At 45.5% G+C, this 22,592-nt stretch overlaps 1 protein-coding gene across 3 annotated transcripts in view; it reads left to right on the top strand.

Annotated features, from left to right (window-relative positions):
- KCNT1 (potassium sodium-activated channel subfamily T member 1) overlaps window positions 1-22,592 on the top strand; it is a 192,998-nt gene that overhangs the window by 14,670 nt on the left and 155,736 nt on the right. For 2 of the 3 annotated variants that reach the window (XM_032767569.2, XM_075060458.1), the window contains exon 1: window positions 11,325-11,448. In XM_032767569.2, coding sequence (XP_032623460.1) covers window positions 11,354-11,448 — 95 coding nt within the window. In that variant the 5' untranslated portion in view covers window positions 11,325-11,353. Of the gene's footprint in view, window positions 1-11,277; window positions 11,449-22,592 lie in introns of those variants that run through there. The other variant, XM_032767561.2, reaches the window with a different exon arrangement.

Raw genomic sequence — 22,592 nt, 5'->3', positions numbered from 1 at the left:
TACTTAATAACATTATTTTTGTTTATTAATAAACCCAGAGTAAGTGATTAATACTTGGGGGAGCAAACAGCTGTGTGTATCTCTCTATCAATGAGCTAGACGGTGAACAATTTACCAATTTACCCTGTATAAGCTTTATACAGAGTAAAACGGATGTGTTTGGGGTTCGGATCCCACCGGCCGCTGGGTGTCTGGTGCTGGAGAGAGGTAACCTGCTGAGTTGTTTTTAGTTAAAGTCTGCAGCTTTCGGGGCGTGGCCCAGACCCTGCGTCTGTGATGTAGTGTGTCTGGTTCAACAGGGCAGGGTTCTGGAGTCCCAAGCTGGCAGGGAAAACAGCCTCAGAGGTAATTTCAGCACATCAGGTGACAATACCAAGGAGATCTCTGTGACCGAACTCATCAAACTTTCTTTTCATACTTTTCCACCAAGAAATGCTTCCAAGCATAGACCAAAACACAGAGTTGTTTCCTTTCCAGGAGGCTTTTCGTAATTGCTCTTACCCCGTTTGCTAATTGCCAACGCCGTTAGGGTTGATTCCAGGGCATGCCTCTTGAATTGACTGCAGGACAGCATCTGCAGCTCCCATGAAGGAACAGGCGCTTGGTGTGTGCTCTCTAGTTTGTATTCCCCCCTGCCTTCCATAATATCTGCTCCAATGCTGCCTAATACTTTTTATCCAGCCACCGGCCCCAATGTCTTTTCCCCAAGACCATGAATCTGCCCTCTTTCTGCAGCTTGGAGAGGTTCCTGCTGGGAGTGTGGGAGCTGAGCAGAACCTTTTCAGAGAGGTGGGAATAGTGCATGCGGTGCCAATATCAGACCTGTAAACACATGACCCTGGCAACCATTATCTCAGTGCAATTACACATCTGAGTAAGGCGCTGCTGAGGCTATATGCTCTTGCAGCTCTCCCATGGAAGGATTTCCTTAATGAGGTGGATAATGCAATGACTCCCCTCCCAATGGCATGTACAGTGAGGTCAGCCGCAGTAATGAGGGGAATTAGTCCTAATGCTGCAGGGCACAAGTGGGGTCAGGAAGGCACCTTGTACCGAATCACTGCCCTGCATAATTGGTGTGGGCCTAAACAGGTACACCTGGGTGCCTGTATGTAGGTCCCACTGAATAGGCACTGATCCTGCCCATATGGATCAGTATTGGAGGGGGAAGGAGGCTTGCTGTTTGCTCCAATCTGCTGACCTCAGTGGTATCTAGGCTTTAGTATCTTGGGGGACAGCAGAGGCATCTGCTTTGCCTCTCCTCTCCTCTTCACACCCAGCTGCTTCTTTCACTGCTGCCCCCTAGCATCTGCCTGGGAGGCCTGGAGAGAACTCGCCTCCCTGGTTCCCCCTGCCCACTCAGTATTCTCAAATACCACATGTGAGTGCTTGGGTCATTCCTGTCTTTTAAAATATTCTCTCTCTTTGGGAAACCCCAGGTCTAATTTTCCTGTCTCCTTGGCTTAGTCCGCTCTGATACCCTGGGTGAATCTCCATTCATTCCAAATAGTGCTCCAAGGCTGTGTAACAGATTACTGCTCTTTTCATCCATATCTGGGGCATGCTGTTTATTTGCCTTTCGCAGTGGGGAGCTGTTTATTCTTAAAGAGAAGAGTCCAGTCTGCTGCCACTGCATGTGGGCCGTCCCTTAGCCGTAGTGGGAGTTGTGGTGTGCATAGAACACAGATCAGGCACCTTTTTAATATTGTGCTTTTTTGTGGAAAACTGGGCAAAAGATATTTTTTTCCTTCTCTTTGAAACCGGTCAAGCGGGACTGTAGTGTGCAAGAGGCAGAGACGGAAACTGGGATTCAGGACTCCTGATTTCTATTCCGGGCTACGCAATGGACTCACTTTGTGATCTGGGAGGATGGGCACCAGGAAAGACACTTAATATCACTATGGTTTAATGCCTCTCTAGGAAAAATGGAGATAAGAATTCTGACATGCTCCTTTCACCTGCTGGGAGATTTGATAACAGCTTTATGAAGGACTTGGACTGCTGTGGTGATGGCTCTGTAAATCCCTATGTGACAGATGCTATGGAAGTTCATTTCGTCATTAGGAGTGATTTAGCAGTGAGCAGGAGAGGAAGGATGCCATTGGGGTTAAAGCATTGGGATGGGATCCAGGAGAGCTAAGGTTCAATTTCTTGCTTCACCAAAGCTTTCTTTGGACAAGTCTCTAGTTGGTGCCTCACATCCCCATCTGTAAATGGCAGTGATGAGCCATTCTTCCCTCCCCGGGATGTTGGGACGCCAAATCTCTAAGTACCTTGGAGATGCTCGGATACAATGGTGACGAGGCTGTTTAAGTACCTCGGCAGACCCTAACTGCCGCAACAGTGCAGTAAATTACCGTATCACTCGGACAGTAGGTAGCCGTGAAAAATGAGTGCATTACTTATCCTGAAGTGAGTAATGTGCTCAGCTCAGTAGCTTTTTATATTCAATCCTAATTATGGCTCTTTAAATATTTCAAGACCTCCTCTAATAGAGTGCTGGTGGTAGCATTAGCATCAAGGCACTGGTTCCTTCTCTGCAGGAACATCATCAGGAACACCCCACTTTCAATCAGTGCCTTTATGTTTCTCCCCCCTCTTTTTAATAAAAATGGGTTTTACTCATTGGGCAGAAGGCAGAAAAGCCACAATTGTTTTAATTGCCCAGTAGACAAAGAAATGTTGTCCTAGAAAGTGCAGGATTTTGTTTCCATTCCAGTACATAATACATCAGCGTGGTTTTAAAATTCCTGGCTTTTCAGCTCTAGGTAGTTTCTTAATACTGTAAACTGACTCAAGGGAGAGGACAGCACAGGGGAGGAAACTTTCCTTCCCTTTTATTTTGTCTTATTTTGGTGGCCACAGGTATTGGCCTCTGCTGCATCTCCATGGTTTGTGTATAAGTTCTGACCAGCAGGGCAGGTGTAGCTGGCCACACTGCCTTCATCAGAATGGCCCTTCTGAGCGCACACAGGCGAACAGGCATCTGTGTGGGAAGTGACTGACCACTGCGTAACTCTTGGATCTGGGCCATGCTGGCTCGAAGCAAATGAACTCCATATGGCTCCAGGCAGCCTGGGGCATTCCACGCAGCACTCCGTGTTCCAGCTCCAGCAGCACGCGAGACCTAGCGGTGGGCTTGACTTCTGTGTGTGCTACAGACAAGAGAGCTGTCTGTGCCCAGGCTTTCTGCTGACGCACCTGATGCTGACACTTTTGATGCTCAGACAGCCCCCGTGTTTTCATGTTGTCCGCGCTGCGTTTTGTTGAGTGCTTGTTGGGTGATGGGAGAAGAGGCAAACTCTGGATCTTCAAAGAGAAACTGGCGGGGAAGAAGCAATTTCTTTTTCTCCCTCAAACAAACAGCTGCACCTGTCAGCACACAGGGTTGTGTAATACAGTCCTGCCTGGTGCTGGAGGCTGTGAGGGGAATCAGGCAGTGAGGATAAGAGCGTGGAATTAACTCCTGTGCTTCAGTGCTCCGGTGTGTTGTGGGACCGCTATAGAATTCCAGTGCACCTAGCTGCTGGGAGACGGCTACAGGAGAAACTCCAGGCTCCAGCCTGCTGAGGGGCAGCTACAGGAGAAGCTCCGTGTGAGTGGAGACTGGAGTTTTCATTCTGAACAATTGAAAGGGAGGTGGAAGAACATGTCCCACCAAGACAGTGACAGAGGAAACCTCTTTGTGCCCAAAATGATTGTAAGGAATTATTCACTGAGCAGGGATCCCTGTGGAAATCTCAATCCCATAAAGTTGCCAAGGTCAGTGTCTGTCTAGGTGACATGCTGAGGCGAAGCTATGGCTGCCCAAGGGGCTAGTCCAGCTTTCACACTTGATTTTTCCATTCATGAATTGTGTGTGTGTGTGTGTGTGTGTGTGTGTGTGTTGCTTTTCTCAAGCTTCTCTGCCCCCTCCTTTCTTCTTTGGGCTGGTGCACCCCCACTGCCTTCTGCATGCTGCTTATTGCTCCATTCACTGCAAAGGAGCCTGCATTGATGGTTTTAGAAAATGTGTGTCACTTACACAGGAGGAGGGGGCTGTCTCATTTCCAGCCTAACAGTTGAGAAGGAACGTGTTTCCCCTACGCACTTGGCCCCTGAGAGACCCCCACAGGGATGTCACTCAAAAGGAAGGGGAAAAGTAACTGTAACCAGGTAACCATAAGAGCTGTGGGAGGAGAAGCCAGAAATGATGGTGATTTGTACGTATTGTTTAAAACATATAGAAAATTAAAGGCGGAGAGGCAGAGTTTCCTGAATAGCTTATTGTTCATCAGAGAGGCCAGGGCTGATGATAACTTTTTTAGTGAGCCCAGCACCTGGAGGATCTGTTCTTACCAAGAAGTGAGAACAAGGAGTATGTGGAAAGTGAGAGATGCCTCTGCTGTGACGATGGAGAAGAGAGACCAAGAAAGAAGCCACTCTGCTAAGTCCAAGACTTACTTGGCATAGCATACCGAGGTGCTGAACATCTGCAGCTCTGGTGACTTCAAGAGGAGTTGGCATTGCTCAGCATCTTTGAAAATTGAGATCCAGGAAGAAGAAGTGATTCCCCCAAGTTCACACAGATGGATTGGCAGAGCTTGGGACTGAACATGAGTCACCTGAGCCCCGGGCCTGTGCACTGACCACAAGCCCCACCCTTCCTGAATGGACGTGGTTGGAAACAAAGACCGGAACGGGGAATCTCCATCCTTAGAGATCTTTAAGGCCTGGCTTGACAAAGCCCTGGCTGGGATGATTTAGTTGGGGTTGGTCCTGCTTTGAGCAGGGGGTTGGACTAGATGACCTCCTGAGGTCTCTTCCAACCCTGATCTTCTAAGATTCTCTGATTTTGTGAAAGGTGATGGAGAAGCCCTGGTGCTGTGCTGGATCAGAATGGCCTGAGTGATCTCTGGTGCTGCTGACATGGCTGCTTTCTGACTGAAAGGAAAAGCCAGAGGGGCAGTTTGTCTAGTGAACACGTTGGCTGAAATTGAGAACAAATCCTTCACCAGGAGGTGTCAGAGTGTGGGGAGGGCTGCCACAGCAAGTGGGCCGTCTGAGAAGCCATCTTGAAAGGCCACGGCTGTGAGGGGCGATGGGAGGCCAGCCAAAGGGGACCAGAGCCTTGGAAGGATGCCCTACCTCAGGGTTCAGCCTAGTATTTCCTTCTGAAAAGACTAAGGTGGAAGACGGCCTTCTGTCCCGCAAATGAACCCTTCCACGGCCACTTGATTAAAAGCAGGGCGGGTAGGTGGGAGTTTTGGGCTTCTATCAGAAGTTGGTGCAGCTGCTGTGTCCTAAAGCCAGGTCTGGCCATTTTGAGAGAGACCCCCGAGATCATATCTCTGCTCGCCCTCCTAATGTGAAAGAGATGCTCTCTGGGAAAGGAGAGGGCCAAGTGCGGGCAAACAGCCAAGAGAGCAGTTCTGTGCTGTCAGTGGGCTGAGGCCTGCAGAGACTGCTCGCAGCCGGTGAAAGGCAGTCCAAAGAGAATATTCTCCTGCTGTTTGAGGGGAATCTGGACACATTGCCCTGAAGAGTCAGTGGCTGCTGGGACGCGGGTCCTGGAATGACACAAGAAGGGTAGTTTGTGAATGGCAGTGTGAACCCCTTACATCCCACCCCCCACTAGGCAGATGTCTGATGAATGTACCTATTATGCCTAGCAGGTAGCTCCTAGCATAGCCACTTTGCCAGCCAAACCAACGAATTCAGCTGTAACAACGTTTTGTGCTGCAGACACAGACGTGTCTGTCATGAGCAGGGATGGAGGCCAAGCCGTCTGGCTCCAAACTTGGCCACCTCTACTGCTCCACCATCAGTCACGAGTGACTAGCCTTGTCTCTCTGTAGGCTACGGGCAGCCATTAGAGGGTGACAACAGACACCCCACAACGTGCCACGGCTTTACAGTGTGCACAGTGGTATGAAGCCAAAGACAGTGGTTCTGCTTTTGCCAAGGAGAGTTGGGTTGGAGTAATGAGATCAGGTGCTGGGAGCTCACTTTCTGTCAGATGCACACAGACTTCTTGGACTGAAGCTGGTGGAGGGGAGGGGAGCAGGGCCTCTCTCCCTTGGATAGAGGATGGTACATGCTGTCCCAGTGCGATAAGGCTGGTTAAGCCTCAGTGCTGGGCATTGGTTTCCCACACAACACTGGTATTGTTCCTCTACATTCCCAAACTAAACAGGATCCTAGCAGAGGGTTATTTAGGCAGCTGCGTTAGACTCAAGTCCAGAGTGTTATTAGAAGGAAGCAACATCCTTTGTTCTGTTTGTCCTCTGGTTCTTGTGGAAGGGGACAGTAATGTGAGGTGCTCAGAGCTTTCTGCTCCCAATTTAAATCTTTGTCAGGTGGACCCAGAAGTGCATTTATATAACAGCAGTGAGGAGAGGGCATTTGACACTTTGCAGGATCCCCAGGCCCTAAATTGCTGTTGAGGATTTAGGAGCATGTCTTAACAATGAGCATGATCCTGAGAGGTACTGAACAACCTGCAATGTTTATGGATATCAGTGGAGTTGGAGATGGTCAGCCCCTTTTAGGAGGTGGGTCTGTTTATTGTGTCAATAGAACAGGAATTGCCAGAGTGGATCAGACCAGTAGCCCATATAGTGTGGTGTTCTCTCTCTGATGATGGCTGGTACCTGATGCTTAAAGGTAAGTGCAAGAAGCCCTGTACTAAATAATTATGGCATCTATCAAGAGAGGAAGTTCCTTCCTGACCTTAGGCAGCTTATGATTGGTTTATGCCTTGGAGCATGAGTGCACATCACTCTGCATATGGTTCACAGCATGCAAAAGATTGACTGAGATGGAGTCGAGGATTCCTTGTTCTTGTTTCACTACCTTTGCCTTCATCCCTTGTTATCAGTCAGTGCAACATCTTGATAAAAAAACTTCCCTGTGTCCCCAAAAGAATCAATGGCTTTTAAAATTCATTTAAAACAACTGTCTGAGCCCTGAAAAGTTTTCCTACAAACAAAATTGGACTATTGGGTCCTGACAAGCTCAATGCTACTTTGACAGCACTTTAAGGGTTCCCATTGGCATCACAGATGCATTGGATGAACACGCTGTGTGTCAGAATCTCCTTGGCTCAGCTCCAAGGAAGTCATTGGAGTCCTGCAGGGGATACATGTGGTCCTTTGTATGCATTTCCAGTCTCTGATGATGGTGCTGTCAGCAGCATAGCTGCTGCATGCACCCTGTGTTCAAATACAGCAAGAGAAGAGCAGGATTTCTGCCAGCCCACACGTGAGAAATTTTATTAAAGAAAACCAAGGCTGATGCAGCAGTCAGCTTCCTCGTAAATCAGACTCCAAAAGATCATCCTTGTTAAGAAATACAGGAAAATGACTGACTGTCTAGCTCCAGATCTACAATAAAACAGCTTAATTTCTCTCTGATCACATTAGCTTCAGTCCAGCCATCTCCCTGCGCCCAAGACCTAAAGCAGCACTCTATCCCCAGTCTTTGTGTGAGGTTATCACTGCCGGGGAGTAAACAGACTCTGTGAGTCGGAGCAAAATTACAATGTCTCATTAATAGATGTTGTTATAACTCCTTACACTGCATGCAGCATAAATATGAACATGCACAGGATTCTGGAAGCAAGAATTGAAATTAAACCACAATAAATCATGTCAAGTTGTTTTCCACGGCTGTTTGACTACTAGGCAATAACTGGGCTTGGCGATGGCACTTTGATTTGACACTTCACTAGAACTTGGAATACGATTTGACTATTTTGTGACATCCCAACATCGTGGAATTCCCAACTTTCTGGAGAGACCGGCGTTATAAATTCCTTATACATAGGAATGTTATGCAAGGGACCTTGACAGCTTGGGTCTAGAAAGCTCTTATATTGTGTTAGTAGCACTCTCTCCAATGGTGAGATGCACACAGCTTGCTGGGGGGCGATCTGGGTGCAGTGGTAACAGGACTCTGCAGGGGGTCCAGGTGAAGGTGGTTGGGGCTCTGCCAGGGGGGGTCTGGGTGTGGGGGGATAGAACTTGGTAGGGGGGTCTGCGTATAGGGGGCTTAGTGTTGGGTCCAGAATCTGGGGGAATGGGCTCAGTGGGAGGAAGATCCAGGTGCAGGGGGAATGGGGCTCAGTGTGGGGGGCAGGTTCTGAGTGCTGGGGAGAGGCTTGACAGCAGGGTCTGGGTATGAGGGGGTCTGGATGAATGGGGGTTGGGTGGATGGGGGAGCATCTCCCTATGCAGGGATCCCTCCCCCTGCAACTGAGGAGTGATGGGTGCGGGAAGCAGGGTGTGTGTGTGTGTGTGTGTGAGAGTTTGCAGAACTTCCTGCAGCTGGGGGAGAAATCTCGAGGTGGGTCTGACCCGGCCCCAGTTGCCGTGTAGTGAAAGAGGAAGTTCTGTCCTCCCCAGCCCAGCGAGGACTAGCAGCTGAGCCTGGTGCAGGGTTGGAACCACCAGCCGGGTCTTCCCCAGTCCTGCCCCCTGCGTCTCAGTGATTTACCTTTCTGCTGGCTGCCCGGGGCACCCAAAACATACTGCTGGGGAGAGCCACATGACCACTCTTGTGGCTTCCCTTTGCTTCCCTGTCAGAAAGTCAGTTCTCTGCGGGGGACAAACTCTGCACATGTGCAGTGGTGCAGAACTCCCCCAGGAATAAATTCTGCACCATCTCAGAGCTGCAACCACTTGCACACATAAGTAACTTTACACATGTGAGTAATTCCCTGAGTTCATCTATTCCAGTTGAACTCAACGGGACTACATATGTGCATAAAGTATTTGCAGGACTGGGGCTTTTATTTGCCCATTGGAAATTAATTAGAGGAATGCTCCCTTTCTGCATGGCACCGTGTATGGTCTTGAGCCTTAACAGTTTACATGATCTCTAGGGAAGGGAATGGCATCTTCCTTTGAACAGGAACTTGTTGTTCAACAGATTTCACCCTTTGAGAGAGGAAATGCTCCACTGGTGGAATTCTAATCTTCCATGACTGAAGAGAGAGCTTTGACTCCTCTTATTTTTATGTCTATGCTATCACATGTAGAGATGAAAAATTCAATAACCTAGTATTTCTCTTAGCATCCATTCTATGGGTGAAATCCTGGCCCCACTGAAGTCAATGGGAGTTTTGCTATTGGTCTCACTGGGGCCAGGATTACACCCTATAATTATTAAATATAGATAGGATGTGGCCTAATAAAAGCAACTTGCAGAACACCAGAGATAAACTCTTCTTGCAGGAAAGCCTCAGCTTGGGGCTTTGCCATTAAAGTATAATTAGATCTCTCCTTACATTGTAAGATCAAAGAAGTTGGAACAACATCTGCTCTGACACCAGGGTAAACCCAGAGGGACTCCTTGATTTCAGTGGAATTTGGCTCAACTTCTCACTTGAACCTATTTCAATATACAAAGCCAATTTCTGAATTGATTTATACCCCTATATTTCCCTCCTGAGGCCCAAGGGAGTGCAAATCAGTGCAGACTTTGGCTTTCATTGTGTGTGTGGCAGGTAAAAAGAGTCAGACAGCCCTTTATTACAGAGGTATAGAGTGAAGGGATAGGACTGACTGTGGTAAATGTAGTGAGTAAAATGCTAATCGAAAGTGCTGAGGATTGAGTTCAGTTAGCTTCTTGGGCTGCATTCAGCAGAAATGTTGTATGCCACTTGCTCTCTACACCCTTAAGAACTGCAGCACATAGTCGTTCTATAACCTAGACAACTGGCAAGTTAGAGGATTCTGAGTTATGACTAGTGTAAAACAAAATTGTGAGAGGGCGTGAAGGACCTTGGAATGTTTTTCTGCAGTCATCCTGGCTGTCTTGTTGTAGATGCCAATCTGGAATCATGCTCTGAGGTTCTGTTGTATTCCTATATGTTTTAGAGTGGTAGCCATGTGTCAGCAAAAAGAACAAGGAGTCCTGTTAGTCTCTAAGGTGCCACAAGGACTCCTTGTTCTTTTTGTATTCCTGTATGTCATGCATGTTGTAGTCTAAGGACCTGATTCAAAGTCAGTGGAAGTTTCTCTATTAACTTCTATGTGTATTGGATAAGGCCCTTATAAACCTAAGTAACAATGCTGGTGTCCTTCACCCTTTGTCATTTTTGAGCCCTAAAATTGCCTGTTGGATGCGAGGGATAGGAATAAACTTCCTGCAAATCTATTGCAGCTTCTCCATCCACCAAGTTCCAAGGCTCTGGTGTTCCTCCAGGCCTCCTTAAAGAGCCCATGAAATTTGAGTTATTCTGATGATCACATAGAGTGATTTCCTCATGAGAGCTGATTCAAAGGGACAACCTCACATAGCTTAGACATGCTTTATACAGAGAGAGACATGAAATAATAGACATGGTTTGTTAAAATCTGGAACAATTTTCGCTTAGTTTAACCATTCTTGTAGTGTCTGCAACTCACACTCTTTCAGAGGCACGTGATGCAATCAGTAGCTCCCTGCTGAGTGGAGAGCAGTTTAATTCCCCTCATCTTATCCCCAAAGTTTGTTTAAAAAATAGCCTGGTTTGTTTTTCTCTCTCACCTTTTTGGAGGTGGGGAGAAGAGCGCTGGTGCAGAAGACAGAGCTCATGCACACACTATTTCTGCGCACACACTATTTCTGCGCACACGCACCGAGATACAGCCGTGACCCCCCGGTGTAATCTGTCGCTAGCTGCAGCACATTCCCTCCGAATACTATTTTACTGCACATGAAACAGAACCAGAAGTATTGATCAGTTAACTGGCTTCCAAAGAACCGCAGGGCAACCCCCCTGTACTAGGCAGCGGGGGAACGCATCCTCCTAGCCCGGGCGTGTGGCAGCTGGCCAGGGGACTGACTCGTGCGTGCTCGTTGGGTGCTGGTGTGCTCGAGTCAGCCTCGCCAGCGGGGAAAGTGCACCCACGCTCCCCACGCTGCAGCTATGCCCCCGCACCCCAGGGCCGCGCTGCCCGGGATTTGCCGCCGGTCTTTGCAAGGCTCCCCACCCCCCAGCCCTGCCCGGCTGCCCGGGCCTGGGGAGGAGATGGGGGGCGGGCGTAGCCACACAGACCTGAGCAACAGCCACCACTTTCCTCTCCATCCCGCCAGTTCCGTGCGGAGCAGGGGGCTGGGGACCGCCTGCTCCCCCAGATTCCCCCCCAGGTCCGAGCCCACATCGCTGCTGCCGCGGCTCCTCCCGGGGCTCCGGAGCCAGGCGGGGCTGCAGGGGCCGGGGAGGCGAGTGTCCTTGCGGGGCTGGGAGGGGGTCGGGCGGGCAGGGCAGAGGCTCCAGCCCGGCTCCATCCGTCCCCTTCTCTCGGGCAGGCTCTCGTCGCCGGGCGCCTGCGGGGGCTGCGGCGGCAGCAGAAGCGGGGTCATCCTGGACATCGCCTCCCTGAAGATGAACGAGCTGGAGTCCGAGGTGCTGCCCCTGCCGCCCCGCTACCGGTTCCGGGACCTGCTGCTGGGGGACCAGGCCTTCCAGAACGACGACAGGTAGGGGGGTGTCAGCCCCAGGGCCCAGGGCAGGGGGGCGGGAGAAGGTGTCAGCCCCAGGGCCCGGGGAGCGGGAGGGGGTGTCAGCCCCCAGGGCGTGGGGGTCAGGGGATGTCAACCCCAGGGCGTGGAGGGAGGGGGTGTCAGCCCCCAGGGCGCGGGGGTCAGGGAGTGTCAGCCCCGGGGGGGCGGGAGGAGGTGTCAGCCCCCAGGGCCAGGGGGGAAGGGTTTGTGTGTCAGCCGCAGGGTCCGGGGTGTGTGTGTCAGCCCCTAGGGCGGGACGGGGAGGCAGGGGGCTGGCACAGAGTGTATGGGGTGGCCAGGGCATGTTAACCCCCAAGGGCTGGGGGGAGTAGGACTGGGGCGTTGCTGGCCCATAGGGTAGAAAGGAGCGGGTGTCAGAGGGAGCATTGCCAAAGGTCATTGGGCTAGTGGGTGCTGGATGTCGGGGGTGGAGTGGGTAGGGGGGAGAGATGCTGGCTGCTCTCAGGCCGCTCTCCTAGTGCGGCGCCCAGGGAACTCTCCAGGGTGCTGAAGGCACGTTCCCATCACAGGGACTCTTGACCGGCAGCGCGGCTGGAGGGGAAGGGGGATTAGCTGGGCAGTAGTGTGTGTGTGGGGGGGAAAGTTGCTCTTTTCATTGACCCACTGAGAGTGGGATTCTGTGGGGGATCCAACTGGAGACGCGCGAAGGTTCCAGGAGCTCCCTGAGGTGCTCGCTGTGGGTAGAGATTCCCCGCTGTACGGATTTGGAGGCCATGGTTGGGTTGAAGAGTTTGTATTCATTTAAGATTACAGGGCTGGCTGCACTTAACTCCGAGGCTTTGTCTGCAGCTATGATGCTAACGGGAACTGATCGATTGCAAAGGACTGCCGGAGATGTTGCAAAATTGTTTGCTTCTTGGATTGGCTTGGGAGATGGCCTTTTGGATTTTATTTGAAAGCTTCCTTTTCCTCCCCCACTCGCAGTAATGGATTAACAGGTCTGCAAGGCTAAATCAAAACGAAGAAAAGCCATAAGGTGTAAGGATATCAGTGAAAACAAATTAATAAGGAATTGCCTTCCAGTGAAACATATTTATGGAATAAGAATCAAGAAGCTCTAATGCAATATTGTAGGTTGTTTACCACAAATTAGTTGAATGCCTAAACAGATAGCCCTGTCCTGGTGAAGCAAATCTTACACTGCTGAGTTGTTAGCTCTTGAATAGTTCTGTATAACTCAGGGTACCTTTTTAAAGGCAGCCAGCCAGCCACTCATGTCACAATGCCTAGAAATACCTGAAGTACTTAAGAAGTGAAACTATCAGGCAGCAAAATTAGCTTATTAATGTCTGAAGTTGGGAATTAAAATCTCTTTCTAACAGTGTTTAAGCTTTCTTTCAAACCTGTAGATTAAATATATAAAGCTATAATTTGAGGGTCAACAAGGGAAAGGGGTGTGCCTGTGTATAATAGATATAATTTCCAAATGATATTTTAAATAACCAATTAAAACAATATCCATCAAATAATAGCTACATAAGAAGAACTGGCAATTCTCAAGTGAATTCTTGATTTACAATGTTTTGAAACTCAAGGCCCCTTAGAAGTCACTACTTAAAACTGATGTAGATGTATCGTGTCCATTAAGATGACTTTATTCAGGGAAAATGGGAATTTGTTTGGAAATAGACTGTCACATAAAATAGCTGAATTTCAAAAATATGAAAGTGATTTTTATAAGGATGAACACTACAGTTCTACTGTTTTCCAGCTTTAAATCATTGTAATGATGTGAAATACCTTAATTTCTGAGTCACTGCAGATTTTGTGTTTATTAAGGGAGAGGTAGCTCAGTGGTTTGAGCATTGGCCTGCTAAACCCAAGATTGTGAGTCCAATTCTTAAGGGGCCACTTAGGGATCTGGGGCAAAATCAGTACTTGGTCCTGCTAGTGAAGGCAGGGGGCTGGACTCAATGATCTTTCAGGGTCCCTTCCAGTTCTATGAGATAGGTATATCTCCATATATTATATTATTATTCTCATTTGGCACTGGTCATTAGTCTCTTCTTTAGTCCAAATACAGATGTCTTGGATTCAGAAGTTAGCTTGAGTTTTAGTATGAAGCCGCTAGGTTGAGAGTGATGTTTCTGTATTAGCTTTGTTTCTCAAGATGTTTTTAATTCACTTCTTTTGGTGCTGTTCTATCCAGTTGTTTGGCTTTTCACCTCAATCTGGAAGTTCTGAAAACTATACACTGTATTTGGAAATGTTTAACTTCTTTGATGGTGCCCAGTCCTGCCATCCTTGCTCGTGTCAATAATCCATGCTCACATACCAAGGATCAAGTCAATGCTCTTATTGACTTCTGCAGCAGCAGTTAGACCATTGGAGAACACTTTTGAAAATTCTGTTCAAGGGACTGATGACCATAGTATCTTGGAGATGAATCAAGCTCTCTAGAGTAATTTTGACTAGTAAATTAGCCTATGCCAAACCAGGTTAATGTTTAGCTGAGTTAGACTAGCAGAGCAAAGTGGGAAAACATTTTTGGCATTCTTATACTCACTCATAAATACCAAACAGTTCAAATATATGCCTTGAAATGCTTTCACATAATTTTGACAGGAATGTGGTGTTTTATACCTGATGAAAAGTCCCTATGAGAACAGTCCATGGCACTGTGAACAATTTAAATAATGATGTATGCAGGCCACATTCCTGGTCTTAGAGTTGGAGTGTGAATAGCAAACTCTCGATGGCATAAAATATCTGATTTGTTTAAAAGAGCAAAGTAAAAGGATTAGCATTGTAAGTATCTGCCTTTTTGGAAGCTCCTCCAGAGTGTTAATGTGTTCAAAAAATGATGCACGCCTGTGGAGCAGCATCAACTTGAAAGGGCTATGAATACCCTGCCTTAGAAAGGAAGCCAGCAATTAGCTTTCTGTCTTATTAGAAAGCATTTCTGTTGGTTGGAGAATTATTAAACCATCTTCACCACAGAGGATGTTGGGAAGACACCTACACTGGATTTAGGTAAGAAAGATGAGGTTGAGGCACCAGAAGAGAAGGTGTCAGAGCAAATAACTAAGAACCTAAATTAAAGAGCAGTAGGAGCAGAGATTGCATCCAAAAATTCTGCAGGAACTTTAGAATGAAATGACTGAGGTGATGATAAATGTATGCAAACTGTTATTGAAATCAATTACCAGATTGGAGGGTAGCAAATGTTGTACCTATTTTTAAAAAGAGATGTGGGGGTGAAGCAGCAAACTCTACACAATAAGCCTTCAAACAGGTAAACTGGTTGAAACTGTAATTGCAAAATAGAATTTTAATATGCCTTGATAGACGATGGGAAGAAATCGAGCAGAAGATAAATAAGAAGAAACATTATGGAAGTAGAGAAAATAATGAATGATACAGAATTGAGTGCTTCTATGTAGCCTTTCTCCTCCTGCACAAGGCAAGGGGATACTTAATGAAAAGCAACAAATTTAAAATGGAAAAAAGGAAATGCTTTTTCACACGACTCATAATTAATCTGTGGAACTCATTGCCACAGATAGCATTGTGGCCTAAAGATTAGTGGGATTCAAAACCAGGACTAGACATTTATATATATATATATATAAAATTTTTTTTTATATATATAAATTAGGACATCCACAATTACATAACATAGGATTAATTTCATTTAGAAGGGACACAATCCCCTTGCTTCTGGGTACAAGCCAACTGCTAACAGGCATAGGTAAGACATTTCCTCTTTGAGTAGGTTGCTCTATGAAGGCCCTTCTACTGACCTTAATAGGTTTTGGATCAGGCCCTAATTGGCCACTTGCACGTTATTCTGAGGGATTTGACATTGGTTACTGTCAGAGCCAGGTTACGGGAGTAAACAGACCCCTGGTCTGATCTGGCATGGCAAGTCCTCTGGTTTATGACTCACTGATACTTTGTTGCCATGCAGGAATTCAAAGCAATCAGAATATAATAAAGCTGTGCAATAAACCAAATGCTATTGAGCTAATTTATATCTGAGCCAATGCCCAAAGGACAAAACCTGAAAGGAGCTGAAGTGAAATGGGGAGAGGGATGCTCATTGCTTACGTTTTGCTGCCTTTTAACTAACTTGGCAACCTGGTAAAGTTCTGACTACACTTTACTTGGAACCCTCTCTTAGATGGTATTGCAAGCATGTGTATGTAGGAGCATGGCCAGCTGGGGGGCTGGAGGAGAGGAGCAGGGACTGAGCGTAACAATCCATTGTTGATGTAAGATAGGAATTTATAATGAAAGTTTCTGGTTCTAAAGTGAAATTGATATTTACTAATTAAAGTCAGCTGAGAAAGCACATCTGTGGAACTGATAAATATAGATACAGTATATGCCACAAGGGTTTCCCTCTGTATCTTTGTACTCTTGACTGTACCAGTGTTTGGCATCCAACACTCCACTCTTTGTCAGTTTTACACTGGGCAGAGCTGACAGCTGGGGGAGTGGGGAAAAAAAAATCAGAACTGTGCCTGGAAAGCAGATCCATAAGGATCACGTTCTTTGCCCAAGTTAAACAGCCAGCAGATATTTCCAGAAAATCAATGCAGAGAGCCCCAAGGCCCATTTTATAGTAGCAAGAAGTAATGGATGTCACTTTGATTAAGTGTATTTTTCTGAATCTAATTATCAACCAAGATTCTGTTTGGTATATGCAAGGATTTTTATAACAGCTTATGTGTGGAAGGTATGCAGTGCCATCTATATAAAGATTTCAGCATCTTCTGTTTTGAATCTAAGATTGTCCTGCTGCATAACCAAGAAATAGCAGTGCTTAGAAGGATTTAACAGGCAAACTCCTCTCATTTGTTCTTCCAGGTTAATGGGTCTGTGATGCATTTTCTTCCTCCTTTCTCGGGATTATCCACATTCCAGCTTTTAAATTTATCACTAAGTGCTATGTCTAAATCATGGGCCAGATTATGTTTATCGGTTCCTTTATCTGGCTACAGGGACACCCTCTCATTAAAAGATCTGCCTCTTGCACTCTGTAGTATTGCAAGTTATCCCTAACAAGGAAGTGATTTTCTTCTTGAATGCATCATTCAGTGTAATGCTGTGCAGTACTGCACAATTTCTTGCTCTGAATCCTCACTCATTTTTGCTCTGAATCCTCACTCCAATTGCTCTGAATCCTCACTCATTTTCTCTGTAGCTAAAGCTATCCTGTATATACGTGGTTGTCACTAGGCACACTGGCAAATTTCTGTGACTTATTTAGAGAATATGAATGCTTCTTTGAAAATACTGAAATGTATCCTGAAGTTAATGACATTTATTTCTGTGATGACACGGTACTGAACAGTGCTTACAAAGCGACATTTTAACGATACTTGAGACTATGCAGCCTCTTCCTCATTGGTTAATGTCCTTTTTGTATTAAAATAGGCAGGATGCTTTTAGGTTGAAGGCCCTGGACTGTGACTCAGGAGATCTAGATACAATTCCCAGCTCTTCCTCCTCCTGCGGCACCTTTTGGGCAATTCACTTCACCTCTGTCTGCCTCAGTCCCCACCTGTAAAGTGAGGCTCATACTCCTTCTCTCCCACCTCTTGTCTAGATGATGAATTCTTTAGGGGAGAGCCTGTCTCTTATAACATGTTGGTCTGGTGCCTAGCACACTGGGCCCTTGGTCTCATTTGAGACCCCTAAATCCTGTTCTTATACCAATACAAAATAATACAAATTACAGAATTAACAGAAAGATCATACTTTCTTGAACTTCAGATATAGTTCAACTCACATTGTGCTGTCTACTTCTTATGGAAAAATACTGTCATAGAGTGGAGAGATCACACAGCATGAAATTAAAATTACCCTACTCTCACTAAACCAAAAATTATCTGCTATCTAGTCACTGGTCAAATACTTTTAACAGTTGTCAAATAATGAAACATAAATAAGTTGAGAGCATTGCTTGTATCTATCACTGCACTTAAGACTGAAGTTTGATTTCCAGTTGTTTCTGAACGATGCATTTTATCAAACATACCCAGCAGCATATTTTAGAAGTTGGAACTGTAGGAGGTCACCTGGCAGACTAGCCTTCCCAAAGAGAGGAAAATGAAAGGGAAGAATGAAGGGCAACTGTGCATTGAGACTCCAGTGCTTTTAATAATGTCAAGATTTGTATTTCACAGGGAAAACCAGTAGCTTTGAAAAAGCTAATAGAAGCAGTTTAAATACCTGGAAAGGAAAATTTAGAACATTTATTAATAACTGAGATTATATTTTCCTAAATCCTTATATTGTTGAGAAGGTTCTTAGCTAACAGTAATCTAGCAAGGAACTAACACTGAAATAAGAATTAAGCAAGTCTGATTATTAATAATAAACTGCCTGATATTTCCAGTTGAAGTGAAGTGGTGTATGGCTTATATTTCTTAATGTTTCCAAAGTCTTGTGAACAAGCTTCTGATACATCTGGTAGCAAAATAGAATAATAGAATATTAGGGTTGGAAGAGACCTCAGGAGGTCATCTAGTCCAACACCCTGCTCAAAGCAGAACCAATCCCCAACTAAATCATCCCAGTCAGGGCTTTGTCAAGCTGGGCCTTAAAAACCTCTAACAATGGAGATTCCACCAGCTCCCTAGGTAACACATTCCAGTGCTTCACCACCCTCCTAGTGAAATAGTGTTTCCTAATATCCAACCTAGACCTCTCCCACTGCAACTTGAGATCATTGCTCCTTGTTCTGTCATCTGCCACCACTGAGAACAGACTAGATCCATCCCCTTTGGAACCCTCTTTCAGGTAGTTGAAGGCTGCTATCAAATCCCCCCTCACTCTTCTCTTCTGCAGACTATATCTCAGTTCCCTCAGTCTCTCCTCATAAGGCAGCGACCTAATCATTTTTGTTGTCTTCCACTGGACTCTCTCAAATTTGTCCACATCCCTTCTGTAGTCAAGAGACCAAAACTGGACACAATACTCCAGGTGTGGCCTCACCAGTGCTCAATAGAGGGGAATAATCACTTCCCTCAATCTGCTGACAATGCTCCTATTAATACAGCCCAATATGCCATTGGCCTTCTTGGCAACAACAAGCCACAAAGCAGTTAGAGTTAGTCAAACTGTAACTTTAATTTTAGCATCCTTTCAAAGATGCAAAAGGAATTCCTGATGGTATTGTAAGAAGACTTTATTGGGTGAGTTTTGATGGCTGCATTATGTCCTCTTCATGTGACTGGATATAGCATTCTTTGTACCAGCAACACAGGCAAAATCAAACCGTGTTACGAGTGTGTCTATGTTGCAACTGGATTCCTCAGTGTGGCTGTAACTGTAATGCAAATGGAAGCCAAGCAGTCAGGGAACTTCCAAAAATACAGCCATTGCCTATCTTGCTGTAGGTAATACCAAACGTGTACGTTAATTTGCTATACCCAACAAAGAGTACAAGGTACAACGGTATCGTTTGTGGTGGGAGTGGGGAGAAGGTGATCTCGGCAGCTGTATTGACCTGACACACTGTCTCAGAAATAAAAGTTAAGACACATTTTTAGAAAAACCTCATTGTGAGGCATACTGTCCGTTTTGTGGTATGACTAGAATATTAGGGCAGGTTGGTGGATCAGATAGCACACAGGCTAGGGATTTGGGAATCTTGGGCTCTCAGCTCTGACATTAACCTGCATCATGACAAATCACTTGCCCTGTCTGTGCCTACCCTTTGTCTGTCTATTTAGATTGGAGCTGGGACTCTTTCTGACTCTGTCCGGCACAATGGAGCCTCCTCTTACTTGGGGCCTGCAGGTGCTACTAAAATACAAGTAATTAATAATAACTGAGAGCTTAGGAGGAGGTCAGGGAAGGCCAGTAATGTTGCCTTTGGATCAAATAGACGCCCCTCCATATTTCTATGTTGCACAGTGCTAGGTTCATATGGTGAACTTTTTACTATTGAGTTTTCTTTTACCCTTCCCTGTATATCCATATTAGAGATGCACATTTAACTTAATATCTGTGTTCCCATTCAGTTCTGCCTCAATTTCAGTTTTCCAAGCTGCCTTTCCCCAGTAGGACTCAGTCTCCCAAAATAACCCGTACTCTCTTCTACACCCTGTTCCCACTTGTGATGTTTTCTATTGCTCGTATTAGTATCTGTGCTTTGATATCAGGGGTCCCACCTTTTGCCAGCTCCTTCTCAAACTCTGGCAATGTGGTTCTTAACTGTGCCTCATTGAACATGCTAGTCTTGCACCCCTCACCTCTGAGAGAAGTGCATGGTGGTGACAAGGGATAATTGTGCTATTATCCTGAGTAAATTCAGAGCTATTAGTACATTTAATATGGGCTGCGGGTTATTCTTTCCAATGAAGTCATGAGTCATTTCAAGATCTCATACTGGGCACAGAATATATGACTGCCACTGCAGTCTATGTGTTGTGTACACACACATACTAAATGAGGCTAAAATTGCTCAATAAGTCATTGTGATTCCCTCCTAAGCAGGTGTATAACAGTTTGGGACAGAGTCATAAGAAGGAGATTTTTGTTTTGTTTGTAGATTTTTAACGAATACATGGCATTCCTAATTGCTATTTACTTTATGAATTGTTGTGAAGGATTCAGGTGGTAATTACTGACTTGAAGTGTTAATTGAAAATGCCATTTCAAAAACACTTTAATTGATATTTTCTACATACATACTGCATATGCCAGATTTCTTTTAGATTAGGAACCCAGTAGTTATCTGTAGGAATATTAGTAAAATTTATTAAGCTAATGGATGAAGAATAGAAGTGCCATTTGCTCATAATTATATATAAAATGTTTACAAACCAGATACCATTATTCTTTCCATGAATATTGTTTGCATTTTTGTTACTAGCAAGGGCCAGATACTGAGAATAAGTACAACATACAGTCCAGTGGAGTGAGTGAATGTTGTCCTTTGGGAGGTACCATATATGCATCATATACCATGCAGAAAAGGAAGAATATTGGTTTTCAGTTGGTTAGTATGATCTAACCTCACTGGCTTAAATTTCCCTCTTTCCATGGTGTGTTTTCTCTGTACATCTAGCATTATTTTAGTTTTTATAATTTATGTTAAGTTTTTTCCCCCCAATGAAAATCTAATGTTACATATAACTGAGAGCATGTCTCAAATGGGCTAGATGTAGAAAACTGGACGGCAGAAGGCTAGCTCCCCAGCTGCGGTAAATTGGCGTAGCTCTGTTGAATTGATATCAGATGAGGATCTGGTCTCACCCATAGATGTGATAGGCTGAAGGGCTGAAGGAAAAGAGTACAGTCATAGAAGTAAAGTGATAAAGATCAGATATGGACAAAGGGCACTTATGTTGCTAGAAGTACTAAGGAGTCAGATGGCAACCGAGTGAAGTAACATTGCTGTTATATGTAATTTCTAATGGTTATTGTATGTCTTATTTCAGTAAAAACTAATCTATATAGCATGAACAAAATTGGGATTTTTATGTTTTTTATATAACATACAAAGAATGTTTTAATTGGAGGGTTTAGTGTCGCAAAGTGTCCTCCAGCAATCACCGTACATATAGAAACTATTGGAATGAAAACTGACAGCAAAGAAATCTTGTAGACAGATGCTCTACTCCCCAAAGTCAAATGTAGCACAGTAGTTAAATAATGCCAGGCTTCCTTGATTGATTTAGGCATGTGATTACAGTCCATTTAGAGTATAATCAATGGTTCCAGCTGTGCACACTCCTGTTAAAGATGTGACTTTCTTCCTGGGGCTTGTCAGAGCTGATGCAGTCTGAATGACAGCAGTTTAACTTGCTTACAAAGAATAGGGGATGGTCGCACATTTTGTCCTCGAGGCATGAAATGTAGCCACTCAAGCTACCCCATAAAATGAAGCTTTAATGGTTGCACATAAGGTCACTGTGCAGATCTATAATGGCCAGGTGTGAAAGGCTTCTCTTGTGCCATAAAAGAATCCTGGGCACGAGGCCATATCCACAAACAGTGTCATGGACAAGTCTTGGCATTTGCCCTTTCAGCCACGTGTGAAATCCTGGCTCCACTGAAGTCAATGGGAGTTTTGCCATTACATCGCAGGACGTCAGTAGAGCTATGCTACTGGTGGTACACAAGGCAATTTGGTGGCAGTCGCTCTAACTTAGAGTTTTCTCTTACTAACTGGGAATAGTCCAAGGTGTAACCCTGTTTCCTCCCCCCATTTCACTCTAACTCGTAGGTCTATCCTGCCCCCACCTTGTTCTCAGGAAAAGTAATTTGTTGTAGCTCTGGAAAGGGTGGCACCTACTGAGCTGTTCAGATCTGCTGGCTGGTGTGTTGGGAGTGAAAACCAAGGCCCTGGTCCCTCCCTACCCACTTGTTCAGGGGAGGTGAGTAGCCCTTATGCAGCACCTGAACTTCCACCCCACTCCCACCTAGACTGAAGATGTGGGGAGCCCTACTGCAGTCATGCAGGGTGTGTGCGCGCATGGGTCTGATTCTCCCTTACTTCTCTGGTCACCCATGTTGGGGTGAGAGACAATCTGGCCCTTAAGGAAATAACTCCACCCCCCACCTCTGCAGAGGAGCATGCAAACCTTGTACCTGGTTCTGGTTCATGCATATGTAGAGGGGTAGGAGGACAAAGAATTTGAATCAAAGGCCCAGTGTTTCTAGGAAGCCCAGCTAATAATAATCAAAGAATTAATATTCCACTTGCCTAAAACTGATTCCAGCTCCACTTATCAGGAGAAAAGAGAACTTATTCCATGCAGATACCTTGCAGCTACTACAGATTTCCATTTCCATGCTGCGGTTGCCTCTGATTCCAGGGGCACCACGCTGGATCCATATTAAAGACATAGCTATTACTTTGCATAGCAAATATGGTGCTATACTAAGAATCTCCTCTGCTGCACTATATACAAGGACTTCTTATTAATTTAAATTTGATTAGTAGCAGCTATGGGAAATTATCTGATAGATTTAGAACGCTGGACTGGGGTGTAACTTTCTGATTTGCTTGGCAGAGATCAAACACTTTATCAAACAATTATCAAACACTTTCACAATAAATTAAAGCAAAGTACTTTGCATTTTATAACGTCTGTAGACATATTAGAGAATTAATCCTCACAGTATATGTGTGTGTT

The sequence above is a fragment of the Chelonoidis abingdonii genome, chromosome 24 (genome assembly GCF_003597395.2).
Source record: "Chelonoidis abingdonii isolate Lonesome George chromosome 24, CheloAbing_2.0, whole genome shotgun sequence".
NCBI lineage: Eukaryota > Metazoa > Chordata > Testudines > Testudinidae > Chelonoidis > Chelonoidis abingdonii.
This window is presented reverse-complemented; position numbering and strand designations above follow the sequence as displayed.